Raw genomic sequence first — 22,978 nt, forward strand, 5'->3', positions numbered from 1 at the left:
CAGGTGGTCAAAATTAATCCGGAGCCCTCCACTACGGCGCGCCTCATCGCCTGCGTTGCGTCGGCGCGTTAAACCCTACAATCAATCAATCTCACTGAAACCACGATGTACAAGCTTCTTTAAGAGAGTTGTGTGGTCGAGGCGGTCGAATGCTTTGCTAAAATTCACAAAGAAGCGGAGTGTTCGCAGTTTATTTTCAATAGCCTGGATAATTATTTCTTTTTGTGTTAAAATCGCGCATTCCGTGGAAAGACTTTCAAAAACCAAACTGTGACAGTGTGATACAGTAATCCAGACCTTATCAACTCGAATTTTTCATGTGAATTGCAGATTGATATTGCAGATTGGATGTTTTCTATACTCGACATTTTTTCTTAACTCTTCAGACATGTTTCCGTCGATGGATTGCATATATCACAATTAATTCTCTTACCTATTCTAAGGTGATTTCTAAGATGTCAAGTTCCTGCTTATAAGGTGGCACCGAAAGCACGCAATGGCACTATCGCGTTTTTCTAACGTAAGAATCAGCCTTGGTTTTACCCCTTCGGAGGACTTATAGGACTTACTACAAGCACCGAGCTGATACAGTAAAAACTCGTTAATTCAAACTCGGATATTTCGAACTTCCTGTTAATTCGAACTTACGCCTGGTCCCGGCACAGCCCTGTATATTTCAATGAAGGAAAACTCCCTATAATTCGTACGGGTCGGCATCTAGGACGATTAATTCGAACTATGAGCCCCCGATTTCGATCGCTCCTCGCAGAAGAAGTCGGCCCAGAGTGATTACAATGCAAATCCAAACCAAAATAAATTTACTGGAGCCGAAACAACGAAACAGAAGAACAACAGCGTGGCACGCGCGCTACGCTCCTGCAACGGCTTATTTCTCTTCTTCAAAGAGCGTCATGCCACCGGCGCCAGTGCTCCGGCGCATGCCATTGTTATTTACGAAACATTATTTACGAAATCACCCGCCACAAACGTGTAGTAGCGCCTAATTTGCGACAACGAGTCCGGAGGTGTCTTCTTTGAGTTCTGCTAGCACAGTGTGGCGCAATTTCCATTCACTGTAGCGCCGTCCCGCTAATTCGAACTCCGCTTAATTCTATCAATTTTATGGTTCTCTTCGAGGTCGAATTCACGAGCTTTTACTGCTTTAACTTGCTTGTGGTGAGAACTCAACACGGATTGAGCGTAAATAATCATTCACTGCTTGTTAGTTTTATTACCCAAGCTTCAGCAGTGTCCCTCACTGTTTGACCGTCTCTCTGTGTTGATGTCTCTTTCAAAATTCCACCCTGGAAATGCTCTTTGTTGTTGTCCTCCGTGTTCACGAAACAAAAGCCGTTCTCACCTGTGATGCGGCTCAATCGCTCTTCGGGATTATATCGCTTAATAAGACGTCAATTACACTTCCTCTTGGGTGACTGTATGAAAATTCAAACAGACGGCGGCACTCTCTCAAAGAATTTTTATATAGGGCTGTCTATACGTTTTGCGAGAACACTGCACTTGTGTTCGTCTACACAAGCTGGTTTTATAGGCTTACAATTTCTGTAGTACATTCCCATCGCTCTGTGTAGCTTGGTGTTATAAAACTGCACCCCAAAGGGGTTCTAAAGAATAACAATATATTTTCAGTACATTTTATTGAATCGAAGACCCGTTCAGGCCCGTTTTTGCTCAGCAACGTAGCTGGTCGTTCTGGGAGAATACCTGCCATCGGTGTTGTCAAGTAGTTACCCTTGTGAGCTTGTACTCCATCAGAGGTTTTGATGCCTTTGGAATCTTCTTCCTAACAGCCAAAAACAAAAACAAAAAAACGAAACTTTAATGCTACTAACAAAAATGGTCGCCATTTTAATCACCATACTGGACTTAAAGCATGCGCTCCGTTACAGTGTAGAGAAGAACCCGAATTTAGCGCAGTGAAGTCCCAAGCAAATATTTTTTTTTGCTCCACTTTATTGATAGGTTCCACGCACGTTGCCACAAATTTGTAAGTGCCAGTGTGTACGAGATTTCGGCGCACGTTATAGATCCCCAGGAGGTCAAAATTAATCCGGAGCCCTCCACTAAGGCGCGCCTCATCGCCTACGCTGCGTCGGCGCGTTAAACGCTACAGTCAGTCAACAAATTTGTAAGTGATTAAAATACACCAAGTTACGCTCAAAATCCGACCCAGGAAGCGTACCAAAGAGGTCTCTGATGTAATTGATGTCGTTTTTATAGATATACATAGGCGCACCGAAACGCATACACAATTTATGCATTTACGCAAATTTATATGTACCTTATTTAGTAAACGTTGAAGCCGAAGCTGTCTATCGCTACAAGGGCAGAACTAAAGAGTGATGAGGACCGGAAATCGAATAAATCGTGTGAGATTGGAATGGTGTGCGCTATAACATTTTATTCTCGAGCATGCTTTCATCAGCCTCACTTGAAAAATAAGCAAATTGAATCATGATTGAGTGTGAAGTTTCTATCGTTTTTACTGTAAAACGTGTTGGGTGTAGAAGGTAGGGGAAGCTGAAAACGTTTTTAGTAGTTCCATCCGCAACCAGCGAGCGTACTTCGATTTAAGATGGTTCAAGGCATCGTATTTAGTGAGGCAGTAGTGCAGACGCGCAAGTAACGCCCATGCACGCTCTTCGTTTTCCTCAATTTAAATTCCTATTACAGTCAAATTTTTCCTCCTGGGAAGCGCCAACATGGTGAAAAGTGTTAAGGGAATGTTCTGTTTAGATGTTTGTCTCTTTTTTACACGGTGCCGTCTTCAAAATCCTGGTCCAAAATTTCTTCGCATTGCACATGTAGGTAGCCTTAGCAGTCCGACTGCGAAGAACAGTTTCCTTTCTAACTAGTATTGTGATAGGCCAATGCATCGAGATATCAAAGAGCCGTAAGATGTCAGTACACTCAAACCTCGTTATAACGTAAAGAGATATAACGAAGTAAGTGCAATTCCCTTTGAAATCTCCATAGAGACCCATGCATTTGAAACCTTGTTGTAACGAAGTAAAAGTGACCTGTAAATTGATATAACGAACTAAATTAGTCTCCCAACATCTAAAAAAAAAAAGCCCTACCACGGTGCGTGAAGCATTTTGCGGAGTTCGCCACTCGTTTGGCGCGGCTGTTTTAAAATTCCCGCGTCAACCTCACGGCCATGCCCAGCAACGCCACGCCCGGCCGAGCGAGCCTGCCCCCTCGCTCAGCCGGCGGGGCAGAGCGGGCGGTCACTCGACGTGGTTGACCATGTACAGCCGGTAAAAGGCTTGTCTATAACACAGCGTTCGCACTCTCAGCCCTATCCTGCCCCGCCGGAGCGGGATTTGAATAAAACTACTGCGGAATTCTGAAGCCTTAGCCCTTCGCTTTTGCGTCCGACATGTTTGGAACGAGTATGTTTCGGCAGTTTTCGAATGTAGCTGGTTAAAGTTGAAATCGCTGTTATAGACAAGCGTTTTACCGGCTGTACGTGGTTTGAATCGGCACCCATGGCTACGTCGAAAACGGCATCAACGCGCTGAAGAAGTCTTTCGTTTGCGATGTCCGAAACGAAGGAGCATCACGCACTTTTTTTCAGCTAAGTCTAGCGGACAACAAGATATGCAGTGTGCGCGTCCAGCAAGCAAAATTTCTTTTATTAAATTTCCGTCGTATGCGTGGTGGTCTAGCGGTACAGTGGGCCGCGAGGTGATTTCCTTCATTGCATGATTACAGTTGTGCACCCAAGTGAGCATACATTGCCGTAAACGGTTATAATTGATATAACGAAATAATTACGGCTCCCCTTCAACTTCGTTATGACGAGGTTTGAGTGTACATGTTTCAGTCGGCCGATAAGCTCACGCTTGCCGTTAGACCTGAAATTTTCTCCCCCTTGCGTCATCGTATCTGATGATGTGATCGTCTCAGCACTTGTGGCGTAAAAGAATCGACAAATATGCCACCAACCTTACTGACAGCTTAATGATACTTATTTGCCTATGGTATGCCCTTCACAATTCTGCGAAAGGAGGGTAGGAATACCACTGCGCATTTTTTCAGTCTTGATAAGTAGCCACGCGTATCTGATGGTTGGCGTCGCATGCCACATTGCTCAGGTGGTTTAGCATGCATGGCGTGCTCTCTACTCAATGCTATGGTGTGGTAACAGAAAGGATGAACAAGTTTACGGCTACTTCATATTATCCACTCATAGCTTAACTAGCCTCAATAGAAGGCTGCAATTTCAAGTGTGGGGAGGGGACCGTTGCGAAGCTGTGCACCATGCTTTGAGTCCCAAAAATTAAAAGAAATATTTGTCTGCTACTTCTACTGTACCGAATAAAGTAACAAACTAGAAAGTAAACAAATGCAGCATTCAATGTGCTTGTTGTGATAAAACGACAAAGTATTGTTTTCGATGAAAAAAATCTTCAAATTTTGAAACTCCTATCCCCCCACCATAAGAAACTTTTTTGGCACCATATGATTACCATGTGACATTCAAAGCAGCATTTTCGTTTTCAATACCCGTAAAACCTTTCATGTCCTGCACGTGCCCAATAAAAGCTGAGTATTTACGAGCTGAATAGGCCTGTGTAAATTTCTACAACCCCGTGGAAAGCTTATTGGAAATGCGATCTATCGATCATTCAATAAACTGTGCATGAAGTAAATTTCTTTCGCTTTGCACCTGTCGAATGGTTTTGAAATGTGTAGGTGAGGTGCACCTGTCAGCATTCTTTAACTTATGAGCGGAGAATTCCTTAGTAGACTCTTAATGCTGAATTCGTCTATCGAAGTTACTAGCCAGCTTCGCTGTAATCGATCTTGACGATAATGTGCAGTCCTACGTGAGACTTTTTTTTTGCAAATAATGGATTTTTATCTGCAGTATCTCTTCAGCCAATTATCGCAATCATACTGCCAGTAGGGGCCGATAGACTGCTATCAGTGACGTACAATTGATAGTTTAGACACTGCTTTGGTCATAAAGTTATTCAGCAATTATTAATATAAAAAGCGCTGAGGATAAATTTTGCGCAAATAATGAATGCAACCATGTCCAGCAGACAGGATCTGATTTTCACGTTTTGAAACAAAAAGTTGTAAATTTACACAGAACCCGCTCAAGCATCACCTGTCGAGGCTTTCGGCTTCGTGGAAGGTGTCTGGTAGCGGCTTGTTTAGTGTCTCGGGCAGGAGAAGACTTATGCACCCTGAGGCCAGGAGAAACAGGGCCTGGATAGCGTATGGCACGGCTGCCACTGTAGCCTCACCCTGCAAGCGGATCCATCAATTAGATGAAGTAACAACTGGTCGAGCTACTGGAACTGCGAGGAAATGAGCCGAAATTTAATTTAGCGGGCAACATATAATCGCCCGAGTCGTTATAACCTTCTGCGATTAGTTTTATTGAAAATTCTATTAGGAAAATTACACTGTACTCTTTGCGAGTGCCAAAATAGGTATTTGGCTCACCTAATGGTCAAAAGGTGTGCGACAAAATAAAGGGCACCGGAAGCCATCATCAGACTTTTTCATTGTCGCTAGACCAATCGAATTAGCATCAGAGACCCGAAGGCCAACGGGCGGAGTGCAAATGAAAAATGTGCAGACGCAGACCTCCGCATCTATAGTGAAGTCCCGTTGGGTATAAAGAGGCTGACTTATCCCATCAATAAAGAATTGTGAGTACCAGGCTAACGTCCCCACCGCTTAATGATGCCAAATACGCCGCGCAAGAAAGTTGTTCCCGCATCCCCAGGTAGAGAAGATACACAACCGCGTCTACCCTGGGCGATGTTGTTATGCGTCCCACACACTTGCCATTCATTCATTCATTCATTCATTCATTCATTCATTCATTCATTCATTCATTCATTCATTCATTCATTCATTCATTCATTCATTCATTCATTCATTCATCAGCATATGTACGTCGTTGCAGGAAGAAGGCTTCGGCGAATACAGTTTTTGTTGAATACTACACCAAGGTGGCGAAATATTGCTGTGGTAAGTGCTCGCTGTTTTGTCCGAGAAAGCTTTTGCAGTATGGTTCTACCTGTGACGTTTAGTTTCGCCGGTGACCCATGCTATTATTTGCGCCTGACCGAGCAGCACTCCATAAATTCACAATAGTGAGAGTATTATAGTTCCAGCGAGAACATCACGCTGCCATACAAAAGGAAACACACTGGCATGCGGAAGCTGCCCAAACATATCAAGAACGGGACGATCTTCAGCCGCATCGAGCGGGCCTACCGGTCGCGTACGAGTGCCTTGCGGTGGACCGCTACTATAAGAAGGATTTCACCAACTCGCCAATTGGAGCTTCTTGTACTGCCTTAGAGAGATTTTGCTTTATTTTCCGACGTCAGCACAATTTATGAATCATAGTGTCAATCTGGCACGAAACGAACCATGTTTAGCTTTGGGTGACGCCCTTGAGTGGGCATGCCAGCTGGCGTTGTGGCAACATGCTGAAACGAGTCCTTTTTTTCGTGCAGCTTCTCGTCATCGACACAGCAGCCCGGACAAGCAAAACGCAAGATAATGCAAGTCCCATCATTTTGGAGCGTGTCATCCACGGAGACTGCGCACAGACGTGTCTGCCTCAGATACGCCGCTGGATGTCGTCTCATCTCACCCGGCATCGTCAACGTCAACGGAGCCAGCTATTCGCTCTTTCCAGCGACGCTAGTGACGCCGCGCGGAATTTGTCCAAAGCCGGGAGACGGTGATCGGCGGACCGGTCGCTCCGGCGGAGGCGGCCGGCGGCCTCGCAGAAGCGAAAGGAAAATAGTAATCGCATGTATAGTAATTTACAATATCTTATAAATTATCAGGAAATATAGGCTGAACGAGTGTTCATATGCTCTCAACTTTCTTGAAGCTAAATGAAAGAGTTTTGGGCCTCATCGGTGTCTGCTGCAGAGAAAAACACGTCTTTCGGACCCACCCGTACGTACGTGGCGCTCGAATTATTCTTTACTGAACTAGGGCTGCCACATTTAAGAGTTTTTTGCTGTGAGGGCACCTATTTTGTAGGCTCTTTTTATAACCTTGTGATCGCCCTTTTCGGACACTACATATATTTACCGCCGCAAAATGTGTGAACCGATCTTCCCTTATATGTTGATAAATTGGCTCAATTTCACTTCTTTGAAACATATAAGCAGTAGAGGCTGTCCAATCCGCTTGCTTTTATTTTCAACAAATAAAATCTTTTTGTAAGAGAAGGCGAGAAGCAAATGTGGGGGTGCTTTTATTGATTTTATGACTCAATATATAAATAATTATGTTGGAGCAAGATATTTTAGCAATGACAATATTACAACTTTGGATCTGGTAGTTATAATGCGAGTTCTTTAATGCATTTGGTAGCCCCAGTTTTTGTTTTGGTAATAAACGTCGATAAACCTAAAAATCAAACCGGAAGTTAAATCAACATAGCATAATTTCAGCCAGGAAATTTCTCCTAAATTAATTATCACAAGCCAAAGGCGCACTTGTAAAGTACTGTTTGTATTTTCATGTACGCTGCAATATCATACGCACGCGTGAATGCATGCACGCGTAAATGTATACGTAGGCTTATAATATTTATTTCATATAATTCAAGCACATTCATTTTGTATTCCCCTTGATTCGACGTGATGACAGCCTCGTCTTCGCTGTTTTACTGCCCAAAGTCGTAACTAGGTTTTTCTACACCCACGTAAAACACCGAAATACTCGCATATCACCCGTGCGTGATGCGCATGGGCTTGTGCTTGGTATGCACACAGGGGGAAAATTAACACGTCTAAAATAATTCGTACAGTGCAACAATGTCCCAAAAACTAAGCGTTGCACATTCCGTAGCAGGTTGTTTGCCAAATGAGGCGGGATTGTTCTCAAACCACTTCCGTACGGCCTGAGCCATGCACAGCGGATTGCCTCGCACGCAGCGCTTTTTACACCGCAGCAGACACCATGAAACGAATCGAATGTTGTCTCGCATTCAGCACCGTATACCGGTGTTTATTTTTTAAAGAAAGTAGTTGTTTCAAGCGGAACTATGGGCTTTCCGGCCGCTACGGATGCTGGCACGCATGTTGCTACGGGGGCCCGATCACCGTCTCGTCCGCCATTGCCTTTTTCCGCAGCACCACCTGTAGGGGCTGGAAAGAGCGGATAAGAAGCCAGCGACCGTCCAACCTCTTCAGTGGGCATGCCAGCTGGCGTTGCGGCAACATGCAGAGACGAGTCCTTTTTTTCGTGCAGGTCAGTAACGCAACATCTACTGTTAAAACAAGTCATCCATTTTTTGTGCAGCTGGTGTGCCCACGAAAAATGTATATTGGTTTCTTGACTGTGCGAAAGTTGTTTATGTCTTTGCTGATGCTCTGCGGGGACGTGGAATCGAATCCTGGACCGACAGAAGAGCTTCTGAGGCAGATCCTTGAGGGCCAAAAAGCTATTTCTTGCAGACTAGACAATATTGACTTGCAGCTCAAGGCCGTAGAAGTGTCAGCTAAGGCTATTGGTGAAGTTAATACCAAGGTGTCCGCTCTTGAAGAATGCGTAAGGAACTTGGAAGATAAGCTTGTTAGTTTAGAAGACCGCAGTAGGCGTAACAATATCGTCGTGTTTGGTATTCCGGAGGATCCCGATGAAAAAGTGGAAAATTTGACAACAAAAGTAGTTCAAGATGTCTTTGCCAAAGAAATGGGTGTTGCCATCAAAACTACTGAAAGAATCCACAGAATTGGTCGCATACAACAGGAGAAAACGCGTTCGGTGATTGTAAAGTTGATTGATTACCGCGAGAAAACTGAGCTCCTAAAAAACACCTTTCAACTCAAAGACACGGATGTTTCGGTATCCGAGGATTTTTCGGCAGCTACTCGCCAAAAGAGGAAAAAAACTGCGGGACCACACGAAGGGACTCCGAGAGGGAGGTAGCAAAGTTAAGTTGATTTACGACAAGATTAAAATCGACAAAGAGTTGTTTGCGTGGGATACCAGCCGCAACAAAATGGTTCCTGTGGGTGGACAGCGCGATAAAGAACCCCGTCCGCAATGAACCGGCAACAATACAAAAAATCCTTTCCTGTGATTGAATGTGAACGCCCGAAGCATCCTAAATAAATCTCGTGACTTCGAAAGTATCACAATAGCATACAAACCTGATATTGTTATCCTAACAGAAACATGGCTAACCAGTAGCATTGGTGATGACGAAATAGTACCGCCGGGGTATGCTGTCTGTCGCAAAGACCGAGACTCTCGCGGTGGGGGCGTTGCGATCCTGTTTCGTGAAAACCTGCATGTCTTCAGGCTCCCCGACATAGTGGGCGTCGAATGCGTCATTATCAAGGTAGCCTTAAACGAATTCAGCTTGGTTGTGGGAGGATTCTACCGCCCCCCGAATACAGATAACACTTTTTTTGAAAAACTGAACGAATTTTTGTGCTCTTCTAATACCATCTCTCGAAACATCCTAATAGGTGGTGACTTCAACACCCCGGCCATCAACTGGTCCACCGAAGTTCCCGAACCCCTCTCTAATGCTGCACAGCCTTTAGTAGACATCGTATTTTCGCACACTCTCACGCAGATAGTCACGTTACCCACGCGAATCCAAAAAAGTGCGGCGTCCATTCTAGACCTTTTCCTTATCAGTGACAGCTTAGTGCATCGGGATTATGAAGTAGAAATTATTGACGGTATATCTGACCATAAAATAATGTGCTTAACAATGCAGTTGAATTATTCCTCAAAACGGAGCTACAAGGAAACAGTGGTGCCCCTCTTTTGTCGTGCCAACGATGCTGACATACTTGACATGCTAGACACGTCGTTTTTCGATTTCATCTCGTTGTCGAACTCGAACGCATGCTCCGTCGATGATTTATGGTACTACTTTAAAAACCTTGTTTTGACATGCGTAGAAAAATTTGTGCCGACCGCGCGAAAATGGGTGCAAACCAAGAGTCCCTGGTTATCGAGAGAAGTAGTGCGACTTAGTCGAGAGACCAACAAGATTAGAAAACAATACCGGGACTTTCCTTCCGCAACACGCATGTGCAAATTAACCGACTTACGCCTGCAACTTAAAGAAAGCATAAAAGAGCAAAAGACTACTACTACTACAAAACTTCCATGAAAACATTTCTTCTTTCATCCCCGGCAAAGTTTTGGCGCCACTTTTCTCCGCGAAAGAAGCCACTTCAAAATCTATTGATAAATGGGGAACCTGTGTCAGACAAACTGACAATCGCGGAGTCATTTAACAACTTTTTTTGCCCTGTTTTCACAAACGACAACGTCAAAAAAACCAAAATTTGATACTTTCGAGTGTCCCCCCAATCAGCCCAATTTCAATATCAGAAGAAGGTGTGCTCTCACTTCTCTTAAATATCGACACAAAAAAATCTCCTGGAATCGATGGGATACCAAACGCATTTCTTAAAAGGTATGCCGAATGGTCTTCGAAGTACCTCACTGTTATATACAAAAAATCCCTTTTGGAATCACAGGTCCCAAAAGATTGGAAAAGTGGAAAGATCACCCCAATTCCTAAAACTGACAAGCAATTATTGCTTTCGTCGTATCGGCCAATTTGAATATTGTGCTCTTCAGCGAAAATCCTTGAACACATAATTTGTAAACATTTATCCCTTTTTCTTGATGAGCACAACCTTATAGATTCACGGCAACATGGTTTTCGACGGGGACTTTCCACGACTACGCAACTCCTGGAAACGATTCACGACTTTACGGCAGTTCGAGATCTACAGGGTCAAATCGATGTTGTTTTTTTAGATTTTGAAAAGGCTTTTGACCGCGTTTCCCACCATAAATTATTGCTAAAATTGCGGCCTATCCTAAAAAACGATTCATTACTTCGATGGCTACATTCCTATCTGTCTTCTCGATGCCAAAGTGTGAAAATTGAAGATGTTTGCTCAAGTCCACGATCCGTACTATCAGGCATCCCTCAAGGATCTGTGCTAGGACCACTGCTTTTTCTCGTTTTTATCAATAATATCGCGTAGCAAATGCCGGTAAAAATGAAACTATTTGCAGATGACTGCATTCTGTACCACGAAATTCATAGCCCCAATGACCAAGCGGTCCTCAATTCTTCCCTTGGTAAAATCCAAACATGGTGCGAGACGTGGCAAATGCGCATCAACCTCAAGAAGACAGCGGAAATGACGATAACTCGAAAACGGCAACCCTAAATTTTTCATACTCTATTACTGGTCATTCCTTATCATCTGTGCAGAGCTACAAGTACTTGGGCGTTCATCTCACTTCGGATCTTAAATGAAACGAGCACGTATCTTTCCTTCAGCAGAGGGCAGCTCAGAAGCTTATGTCTCTTAAAAGGTAATTGTCAAAAGTGACCCCGGAAATAAAACTATTAGCTTATAAAACCTTCATCCTTCCGATACTCGAATATGCGTCAGTTGTGTGAAACCTTTATACGCAAATTAACATTAACAAACTAGAGATCGTGCAGCGTAAGGCCATTATATTCGTCTACAACTCGTATAGTTGGTATACATCACCCAGTGCTCTTTTGAGAAGTGCCCAATTAGAAAGCTTGCAGTTGAGACGGCACTGGGACAGGCTCAAATTTATGTACTTACTTTACCACGATAGATTAGGACAAGCTTAAATACATACAACCAGTAACATTACGTCCGACACGGTCAAATCACACTAAGAAACTGATCAACTTTTCGTGCAGAACAGATGCGTTTGAAAACTCGTTTTTCCCACGAATTGTTCGAGAATGGAACGCGCTTTGCCCAGATGTCATGGAATGTTTGACGGTAGATGCATTTATGTCATCTCTGAAAAAGCAAGCGTCGCCCTGAAGGTGTGAAAAATTGCTATGCCTTTGTTCTTCATACTTTCTTTCATTGTAGGGCATAGTTTATCTTTGCTGGTTGAGACTTTGCCTTTCTTGGTTACCCTGTATCGTCATTATCAGGACGAGGTCCCGCCTCTTGTGCAAACTATGTGTGTGCGCAGAAGACTGCGCACGTATTTCTTTGTATCTGACTACTCCGTCATATCGTTCTTTTCGTGCGTGTATGATACTGCGCGCGTGAGAAACAAACACGCTGTTACGTTTCTTCTTTAGTTTTGCATTCCTGCACTGTTTTTGCTTGCAATCCCCTGGTCATTCTGCAGCTTGTGCCTAACTTGCATTACTTATCATGTTTTCACTGTATAAATTTTTCTTTTTTGTACGTGTTACAATGTACACCCACTCCTGCCGAGGGCCTTTTGTAAGGCTGGCAGTATTCCCGAAATAAATAAATAAATAAAAAATCGCGCCAATCCACCCCGTGAATGTGGTTGGAAAGCAAAGCTGTAAACGGCACCCATAACGATTACTCATGCGACGTTCCTTAAAATCACTCACATCGCTCTACAAATAGTAAAACCAGAGAGAAGTGAAATGCACTTAACCACACCATTTATTACTTCAAAGAGATATTCTTGGTAAGGTTAAATCAATGCATGATGCATGAAGGGTATTTGGTTGAGTTGTATTGGTGTAGAAAGAGTGGAAACTTTTTTTTATAAAATAAAAGTAAGCGCCAACCCGGTGTTAGACGATTTGACTTCTCCGTCTCTGCGCCGCGGACGGAGGCGACGAGACTTGCGGCTGAGAAGGAGGAGGAAGAAATACTTCTGTTTAGATTTCTGAACGGCCCAGAGTGCAGCCTTGGGGAGTGATTCCTTCTTCTGTGGGGCCCATATGCAGTCCGCGCGGCCTGTGTTCTGTCCACCCGCTGCAGCTAGGTAGGTAGAGAGGGCCTGGACAGCAGCATCTCCCATTGCTCTTGTTGGGTAGTTGACGGAAAGAGAGGAGGGTGCTCAGGGCTAAAGTCGCACACCCCGATTACGGGGCGGAGTATTCCTACTTCTGAGAAAAGTTTACATTCAGCGTCGTAGCGATTCGGATGCATTACGTGTAGACGCGTAGGCTGTGGGAAGGAGCCCGGATTGTATGAGCCGTAGGGTTCTCTCTGGAAAGGTCAGGGTAAGGCGAAGGTACGGTCTGTCTCAGAAGGCGATAATGCTGAATTATCTCCATGGACGTGACAAGCGGGTGACTGTCCTCGTGCAGCTCCATAGCATGGGAGGTAAAATTTTGCGGAGGCTTGTTGGGTGGGCGTATTTGTTGCCGTCCATTGAAGCGTGAGGCGGTGTCCAGATGAGCTGAATGGAACCGTTTGGGGAGTGGTATTTTAGCACGCACAGTGCAGGTCAGGACACCCAACCCGACTGGTAATTCCAGTAGGCTTGCTGGGAATCGGTGAATACCCTCCGAACCCCTGGTTGAGTGAGAGCCAAGGTGATGGCTGCCTCTTCTGCTGCCGTCATTTGTTAGGTCAAGCGAGGTAAACGCAAGGAGATTGGTTCTGGAGGTATCCACGATGATGGCGTGTTGCTGCCCTCGATGTTAGGAGAAGTCTGTGTAGATAACTGCATGAGCCCCACCGAGGGTGGTGTTTAGCGCTTGAGACCGTGCTTTTCGTTGACGCTCGTCATGTGAGGGGTTCATATTTCTAAGCAAAGGGAGCATCTTTAGTTTTAGTCGCCAAGAGTCTGGCAGTACGTCAAGCGGAGTGACGTTCTGGGCTGCCCAGCCAATCTGGTGAAGCATGCGGTTACCCACCGCAGTTCTGAGTCGGACCTTCTGGTTGGAAAGAGAGCCTTCTATCAGCTCTTCCACCGTGTTGTGGAGCCCGTGCTAACCAGCCTCAGTGTGGACGCACTCATGAGAAGACCAATGGCCTCCTCAACCGCCTTTCTAATCATTATATAAAGCATCTCTATGTCTTCCTCGTCGAGAAGAAGATAGGGGTTTGTCGTAAGGAACTCTCGAGAGGACAAAAGCTTCAATTAACCGAAAGGTACGGGATACTTTTAGGCCTCGCTTCTTGGTGGCAACTCGCCTGATCATGTGTATGATTACATTAATGCTGTTTTTGAGGCGCTGCAAGGAGACGTCACTCTTGGTGTTGGCCTGGAAATGTAGGCCCAGGATCTTGATGCTGGGGTTTGGAGTGATGGCCTGGTCATGAAGGAGTATTTGAATGTATTCCTTGACTTGGCGTGAGGGCCGACGACAAGGAGCTGCGATTTTTTACGTGAACACGGGAGGCCACAGGCTTTAGCACATTGGCGTACTAAAAGTGAGATTCCTTGGATTGGTGTGAGCTTCCTTTAATTTTTGTAACTCTTAGCACATGAGCAAGGTGCGCACAGGGCCGCTAGACGGGCGTGAGTGGTCGTGTGACGCTTTCACGTGGCATTCAACGAGAAGGCAGGGGGTAAACCCGTAGATGTGCTTGGTGAGTACACCATTTGTCTTCCGTGTTCGCGTGGGCTCGTAGCTGAATCGGTAAGACAACGGGCTCTCGCTTTGTTAGGCTATTAGTTCCAGGTTCGATTCCAGGCGGTGCCAGTAAATTCTTTTATTTGTTCGCTGGAGTTTTCTGGTGACACCAACGGTCGCGAAAGAACCCTTGGGGGGTAGAGGTAGAAAGCTTTGCTTTAATAAATAAATAAACGTTTTGGCCACATTTCAGGAGACAAGACACGTGAGAAGCGCTGTCAAAGGCGTGTAGCATACCAAGCGGCCACGTCGCAATCCAGTCCAAGAAACTTAAGTGCCGAAAATTGGTATAGGCAGTGTTTCGCAGTACAGAAACTGCCGTAATGACAAAAGATGGTGAAAGACTGTCTAAGCGCTTACTTTCAACAACTTGTTGTACTGAGGATCATGCGAATAAACATACCCACGACTTTTAAGACGAATACAGGGAATGAAAAGAAAAAGATAAGGAGAGAAACGATGAGCGAAAATAAACTACTCGTACCCGTGTATATTTATCCGCCAAATCCGCAATAAAACATACGCATATTCAAAGTTGGTGTTTCCCCCATCTTTGCATTGTACGTTGCGCTACGTGTACTGGGCGGCGATAAATGAAGCGATGAACGAGAGCTCCCATAACGCTTTCAATACCACAGGAAGCGGTAGATGGTTACTTCAAACGTAAGCAATGAGTTTTAGCGAACCCATTTCACTACTATGATAAGTGGGGACACATACCGCGCGTCTGTATTTTTTGAGCAGACCCTAACATTGGATTTCGTCGTCTTGTGTGTTTTCGCAGTTGCGAAGTTGTTACTTTCGCACCTCCACCAACTTCATGAATCACGAGGATGCGGTATCCTCCTCTTCACAAAAATGTTTCCATAAAGAGTGTTTTGATCAAATCAGAAGCATCGAAGGGTCAACAACCGTTCAGCTACAAGAACTGCTTCTGCAAAAAGAGATTGTTACGCTATGTAACGAAGCTGCAAGCAGCGCAATTTAGGCGGTATAGCCAGAAGTTTATCACATCTAGGCCGGAATATATTAGCGAGAGCGCTAAAAGAACGAGGGCAAAGGAAGCAAACAAGACGAGCGCTGCTTCCTTTTGTCCCAGTCTTTTTCGCGCTGTTGTTAAGATGATATCATACCAACTCGTCCCGCTCACCACTCTGTTACAGAATATATTTCTAAAAGAAAGAAAACTTGGAAATCTAGGCTGCATATTTGAGAATGTACTAAAGATTTGGATTGCCCGTTGTTACTTTAAAGGTATCCTGCCAGCGATAACGATGCTCTTCTTCTGTGAAGATACTGAAAGTATACATTTGCTCTCAGCAAAATATTCATCAATAGCAATACATCGCTATTATTTCTACCCCGAGAGCTCTGTGCAACATCATCGCGGTGACATTCAACAAGGCAGACAAAACTGGGGTAGGTGGGTCCGTCACAACTAGTGCCGTCATAAATCAGTCTGTTCGTAGTTATATGCTAAGCAAAATTTTGTATATATATATATATATATATATATATATATATATATATATATATATATATATATATATATATATATATATATATATATATATAAATATATATATATATATATATATATATATATATATATATATATATATATATATATATATATATATATATATATATATATATATATATATATATATATATATATATAAGGTTAGTAGAGACAGATACAAACAAGAAAGACGTAGAAAATAGAAAAAAGTTTACTCACGTTTCAGCGAGAGGGCTCCTCTCCCTGAAACGTTAGTTAACTTTTTTCTATTTTCTACGTCTTTCTCGTTTGTCTCGGTCTCTACTAACCTTATTTTTTTCGCGGTGTGAGGTTTTATCTTTTCAGACTATGTATATATATATATATATATATATATATATATATATATATATATATATATAGAAAATAAGGGTTGGCAGTCAAGAAAACCTCAGAAAGCAAAGGGGAGGTTGTGGTGGGTCATAGAAAGAGACGAAGAATTTTTTTAGTCGAAAAGAAAGTGGTGAATATATATATATATATATATATATATATATATATATATATATATATATATATATATATATATATATATATATATATATATATATATATATATTTGGAAGGAACTATTTGGGCAACCAGAAGGACGTCAGCTAGCGGCGAAAAAGGAACTGGTGACGCGCGCACAAACAACCACCGAGTCCTACGTGTTCTATATCCAGGACGTGCTGTCCCTCTGCATGAAGGCTGACACCCAGATAATAGAGGCCGACAAAGTAGGCCATGTGCTCAAAGGGATCGCGGATGACGCTTTTCACTTCATGCTCTGCAAAGACTGCACCACTGTCAGTGCTATTATGAAAGAGTGTCACAAGTTTGAGCAGGCCAAAAGCCGCCGCATCACAGCGCCGTTCACCCGGCTGCCGAACACCGCTCTGACATCTTTGTGTGAGGACCCCGTACCCTCTCGCCGACAGTCCCCGTCTGACGTTGGCCGAGATGCTCCTGAGGGTTTGACGCGCGTCATACGACGCGAGCTCGAGGCAATGGCACCAGCGTCCCTATTTCAGCACGCATCTCAGAGCAACCACCCGTCCATCCCGCTTATACAAGCCGTCGTACGTCAAGAGATCGAAAACCTGGGCATACACTCCGCCTGCGCTGTGAAACATCCCGGCAGCCACGAGACCATTTTCCGAACGGCAAGCCGAAATACTTATCGCACGTCCAATTACAGGAATCCAGCCGAATGGAGGACGCGGGACGACAGGCCGATCTGCTTCAACTGCCATAGGGCTGGCCATGTTGCTAGATAGTACGCCAACGGTGCCCACCGTTCGTTCTCGCCTCGACGCCAGCCACATGATCTCGCCCGAATTTCGCCCTCTCGCCTCGACCGCTAACCGTCCCCGCAACGTCGCCAGTCGCGCTCCCCGCCGTCTCGCCGCTCGTCCTCTCCGACCCCTTACGCCACTTCGCCGGAAAACTAAGAGATGCAGCGCCTGGAGGTGACGCTGGATTGACGACCAGGCCACAAAATCCTCTACTGCCGTTACCTGCAGGGAAGAATTTACTCGACGTTTATGTAGATGGCGTCCCTGTACGTGCCCTTATTGAAACTGGAGCCCAAATTTCTGTAATGAACTCTAATCTCCGCCGAAAACTTCCAAAAGTACTCACACCTGCCCCAACCAGTTTCAATCGTGTTGCCGACGGACGCATGCCGGTCGTCTCTGGGCTGTACACTGCTCGCTTAGAAATTTCCGGCCACCAAATCCCCGTCCAGTTCACTGTCCTTGAAAATTGTCCCCACAACGTTATACGTGGTCTCGACTTTTTGTTAGAACATGCTGCCCTCATAGACTGCTCCTCCGGTGTGCTCCGTTTAGAGCTGCCTCTTTTGTCAACAGCAGGCGACCAACCAGGGCCACGCTTTTATTGCGAAAGAAGCGTCCGTCTGCCGGCAAAAACCGTGACATTCGTGCCCTTGTCATCGCGGCCGCCCGTGCCTAATGGTCACTACGTCGTTTCGCCGATACGCTCAGTGCTACTCGAGCGCGACGTCACTCTTCCCCACACCGTAGTGCCAATTACTGATAATGGGATCAGCCTCCCTTTTGTGAACTTTGGCCTGTCAACGCAAGTGCTGCCCCAGGGTGTTTCGCTTGCAACCCTTTGCACTTTGGACGGTGATCAAGTTTCCCCTCTATCGGTGGACGCACCATCGAGCCCTTTCAACGAGACCCCTGCGGAGCCTAGGCAGGACGACGCGCTCGCGGACATGATTTCCTCCGGACTTCCAGCAGCAGAAGCTGAAGGGCTCTACCGCCTTTTGGAGTCTTATAAAGACATATTTGACTTGGGTGACCGCCCGTTGGGCCAGGCTTCTGCTGTCAATCACCGGATAAACACTGGTGATGCAAACCCAATCCGCAGGCGGCCGTACCGTGTGTCGCAGGCTGAACGGCTCGTGATACAGCAGGAAGTCGACAAGATGCTCGACAGAGACATCATAGAGCCTTCGTACAGCCCATGGGCACCTCCCGTCGTACTCGTAAAAAAGAAGGATGGCATCTGGAGATTTTGCGTTGATTACCGACACCTAAACAAGATAACAAAGACAGACGTTTACTTACTACCGCGCATTGACGATACCCTTGATTGTCTGCATGGAGCCAAATATTTTTCATCAATAGACCTACGATCAGGCTATTGGCAAATTTCAGTAGACGAAAAAGATTGAGAGAAGACCGCTTTTGTGACACCCGAGGGCCTTTATCAGTTTAAAGTGATGCCTTTTGGCCTCTGTAAGGCGCCGGCTACTTTTGAAAGAATGGTGGACTCACTTTTGCACGGGTTTAAATGGTCGATTTGCCTTTGTTATTTGGACGACGTCATCGTTTTCTCGCCCACTTTTGACAGCCACATTTCCCGCCTCTCTAAAATCCTATCAATTTTTCGTCAGGCCGGTCGCCAGCTCAACGCCAAGCAATGTCGCTTCGGATGCCATTAGCTCACTATCCTCGGCCACCTGGTTGATTCGACGGGAGTTCGACCCGACCCTGGTAAAATAAGTGCCGTTCGCGATTTCCCTGAGCCCCGCTCACCTAAAGACGTATGTAGTTTTATTGGTTTATGCTCCTACTTCCGCCGCTTCATAAAAAAATTTTGCTACCATCGCCCGCCCTCTTACCGATCTCCTTCAGAAGAACACAACGTTTATCTGGGGCTCCGACCAAAAGCAAGCATTCTCCGCACTGATTGAACTCTTGACCTCAACGCCGATTTTGGCTCACTTCGACGCCTATGCTCCCACTGAAATTCGCACCGACGCTAGTGGATACGGAATTGGAGCTGTATTGGCCCAACGCCAAGCAGGTGTTGATCGAGTGGTCGCGCACGCCAGCCGCCTCCTTTCGCCCTCGGAGCGCAATTACTCTATAACTGAGCACGAATGCCTTGCTCTAGTGTGGGCCGTCGGCTAATTCCGCCCCTACGTGTACGGTAGGTATTGATTGATTGATTGATTGTGAGGTTTTAACGCGCCGACGCAACGCAGGCGATGAGGCGCGCCGTAGTGGAGGGCTCCGGATTAATTTTGACCACCTGGGGATCTTTATCGTGCGCCGAAATCTCGTACACACGGGGGTTTTTGCTTTTCGCCTCCATCAGAAAAGCGGCCGCCGCGGCCGGGAATCGAGCCCGAGACCTCGTGCTCAGCAGCGCAACGCCTTAGCCACTGAGCCACCGCGGCGGGGTGTACGGTAGGTACTTCGCAGTCGTGATTGACCATCACGCACTGTGCTGGCTCTCCTCCTTGAAGGACCCTACCGGTCGGCTTGGACGCGGGGGTTGCGCCTTCAAGAATACTCTTTTTCGGTGATTAACAAGTCCGAACGCCTACATACGGACGCCGACTGTTTATCCTGAAACCCGGTCAGCCCTCCGGAATGCTCGGCGGACGACACTGACGCTTGTGTCCTAGCGGTCTCCGACTTCCTGAACATTTGTGAAGAACAGCGGTGCGACCCTTCTCTGCGCTCCATCATTGACGGCGTTACCCTTGGTTCCGCCGACCCTGCCCTCCGCTCCTTTGTTATACACGATGGAGTCTTATATCGGCGCAACTTTCGCTCGGATGGTCCTGATAACCTGCTTGTCGTTCCGGAACACCTACGTCGGACTGTGCTGCACCAGCTTCATGACGCACCTATGGCCGGCCATCCGGGAGTGACCTGCACCTGCGACCGCGTGCGACATCGTTTTTTCTGGCCAGGACTCTAACGCTCAGTGCAGCGTTACGTGCGTGAATGTGACCTGTGCCAACGCCGTAAGCTACCCTCGACGCAACCAGCAGGCCAGCTGCAACCACTTGAAATTCCCACTGAACCATTTTGCGGATCAGACTAGATTTGCTCGGGCCCTTCCCCTTGTGTACTTCCGGAAACAAATGGATTGCTGTCGCTACCGAGTACGCTACCCGCTTTGCTATCACCCGTGCGCTACCCACGAGCTGTGCAACTGACGTGGCCGTTTTTCTCCTCTATCATGTCATACTGAACCACGGCGCTCCTCGGCATCTTGTCACAGACCGCGGTCGAAATTTCCTGTCTCAAGTCATTGCGGACATACTTCGCTCATGTTCGATTTGCCACAAGGTGACTACAGCTTATCACTCACAAACAAATGGCCTTACTGAGCGTTTTAATAGAACCCTTACGGACATGCTCGCCATGTACGTGTCTAGTGATTACAGCTACTGGGACATTGCACTGCCTTTCGTCACTTTCGCGTATAATTCCTCCCGTCACGACACTGCAGGCTTCTCACCCTTTTACCTTCTCTACGGGAGGGAACCGGCCATGCCGCTTGATACCCTTCTGCCTCCCGCCACACACCCGTGCACCGAATATGCCCACGAAGCCATCGCTCGGGCCGACGAAGCACGTCAGCTTGCCCGTTCCCACCTCGCCGTTTCACAAATCAGCCAGAAGAACCGCTATGACGAACGTCACCGCGTCGTGCACTTTTCGCCAGGGTCCCTCGTCTTAGACTATGGTGTCCGACTCGCCGTGTGGGACTTTCTGAGATGAAGCTGCTCTCCCGCTATGCTGGCCCTTACAAAGTACTTCGTCAAGTTACACACGTTACGTATGAAGTCGTCCCCGTCGTCCTTTCCAGCTCTGAACCTCGGAGTGACATCGTCCACGTCGCCCGCCTGAAACCGTACCACTCCCCTGATTCACCTTCCACATTGCAGCTGCACAGCACCGAGTCGGTGTTTATCCTGCGGGGGAGCTATGCCGCGTGGCGGTTATTAGAGAAATGAGCTAACCGAGAAATGAGCTGGCCAGACACTCGACTTGCAAAGGGCGCAATCTCCCAAAGTGGGGACCGAACCCACGCCTTTCGGAAGGCGCGGGTTCGGTCCCCACTCTGGGTGCGTGTTTTTCTTTCTTTCTTTCTTTCTTTCTTTCTTTCTTTCTTTCTTTCTTTCTTTCTTTCTTATATTTAAAAAAATGTTAACTTCATTAACCATAGTAAAAAAAAAGAGCCTAACAACACCCCTATGCCTCCTTTGGCGTTGTAGACTGCCGACCTATCTTTCTGTATTTCCCTAACGAACCCCTCATTTCCTAACTATATATATATATATATATATATATATATATATATATATATATATATATATATATATATATATATATATATATATATATATATATATTGTGGTAATCCGGCAATAGTGGCGGGGGACAATCCCACGGGATGGACATGTGCCGGCTGAGGATGAAGAGGTGGCGCGGGACGAGCTAGGGCGGAACATGGCGGACTCGGCTGGGCTACGTGTGTGCAGCCGGATCGGCTGAGCAGTGGACCTTGGCGGAGTGGGACTCCCAGCAAAGGTGTGATCTAGGGGGCTCAGTGTCTTTCTGGGGAACCGCGGCCGGGTGCAAGAACCCCGGTACCACATTTGGCGCCCTGAACGTGGGGCCGGCCGTGGTTCCTAGGAAGGGCATTGTGGTCTTCTTCCTCGTTTTGGTGTTCCGCGGCAAATGTGACCGACAGCTCGCTGAAGATGTGGTCAGACACGATCGACCTGGCGGACCAGTCTCTGGTGGTGGACATCTCGGATGCCCTCAGCGAGAGGGACAAGGTCAAGTTCACTGTCCACACCAAGACGACGCTGTCGGACTTCCAGAAGCCGGAGTTCTCTGTGCTTCGGCAGCACGAGGAGTTCATCTGGCTCCATTACGCCCTGGAGGAGAGCGAGGACTACGCCGGGATGATCATTCCCCCGGCCCCTCCGCGGCCGGACTTCGACGCCTCGCGGGAGAAGCTCCAGAAGCTCGGCGAGGGCGAGGGCTCCATGACCAAGGAGGAGTTCGCCAAGATGAAGCAGGAGCTCGATGCGGACAGCTGCTGACGACTGCGCCGGGCACCACCCCCGCGGAGCAAGGCCCGCGGACAGGACCTTGCCACGTTTGGACCTTCTGCAAGGACCCCCGGGTCTTAGGAGGCCACCTGTGGCACCGGTCTACTGCCATCCGGGCTGAGCCGTGGGAGTCCCTCGAGAGTGCCGACGACTGCAGCCGAGGGCAGCCAGCGTCGGCCTTTTCTTCGGAGGGGGGGAGAGTGTGGTAATCCGGCAATAGTGGCGGGGTACAATCCCACGGGATGGACATGTGCCGGCTGAGGATGAAGAGGTGGCGCGGGACGAGCTAGGGCGGAACATGGCGGACTCGGCTGGGCTACGTGTGTGCAGCCGGATCGGCTGAGCAGTGGACCTTGGCGGAGCGGGACTCCAAGTAAAGGTGTGATCTAGGGGGCTCAGTGTCTTTCTGGGGAACCGCGGCCGGGTGCAAGAACCCCGGTACCACAATATATATATATATATATATATATATATATATATATATATATATATATATATATATATATATATATATAACACAGAAATAGTCATTGAAACAGATAAAGAATTTGGAAAGAAAGAAAAAAAGCGGAGAAACAATGCCCGCCAGGTGGGATCCGAACCCACGACCTGCAGAATACCG

At 46.6% G+C, this 22,978-nt stretch overlaps 1 protein-coding gene across 2 annotated transcripts in view; it reads right to left on the bottom strand.

Moving 5' to 3' along the window:
* Positions 1-1,667: 1,667 nt before the first annotated feature.
* LOC144163826 (organic cation transporter protein-like) overlaps positions 1,668-22,978 on the bottom strand; it is a 152,703-nt gene continuing 131,392 nt past the window's right edge. For both annotated transcript variants that reach the window (XM_077694521.1, XM_077694523.1), the window contains exons 10-11: positions 5,141-5,280; positions 1,668-1,801 (exon numbers count right to left, since the gene is read on the bottom strand). In XM_077694521.1, coding sequence (XP_077550647.1) covers positions 1,738-1,801; positions 5,141-5,280 — 204 coding nt within the window. In that variant the 3' untranslated portion in view covers positions 1,668-1,737. The remainder of the gene's footprint in view (positions 1,802-5,140; positions 5,281-22,978) is intronic.

This window comes from Haemaphysalis longicornis, unplaced genomic scaffold (assembly GCF_048455015.1).
Source record: "Haemaphysalis longicornis isolate Haplotype H1 unplaced genomic scaffold, Haemaphysalis longicornis Haplotype H1 scaffold_1, whole genome shotgun sequence".
NCBI classification, from domain to species: Eukaryota; Metazoa; Arthropoda; class Arachnida; order Ixodida; family Ixodidae; genus Haemaphysalis; species Haemaphysalis longicornis.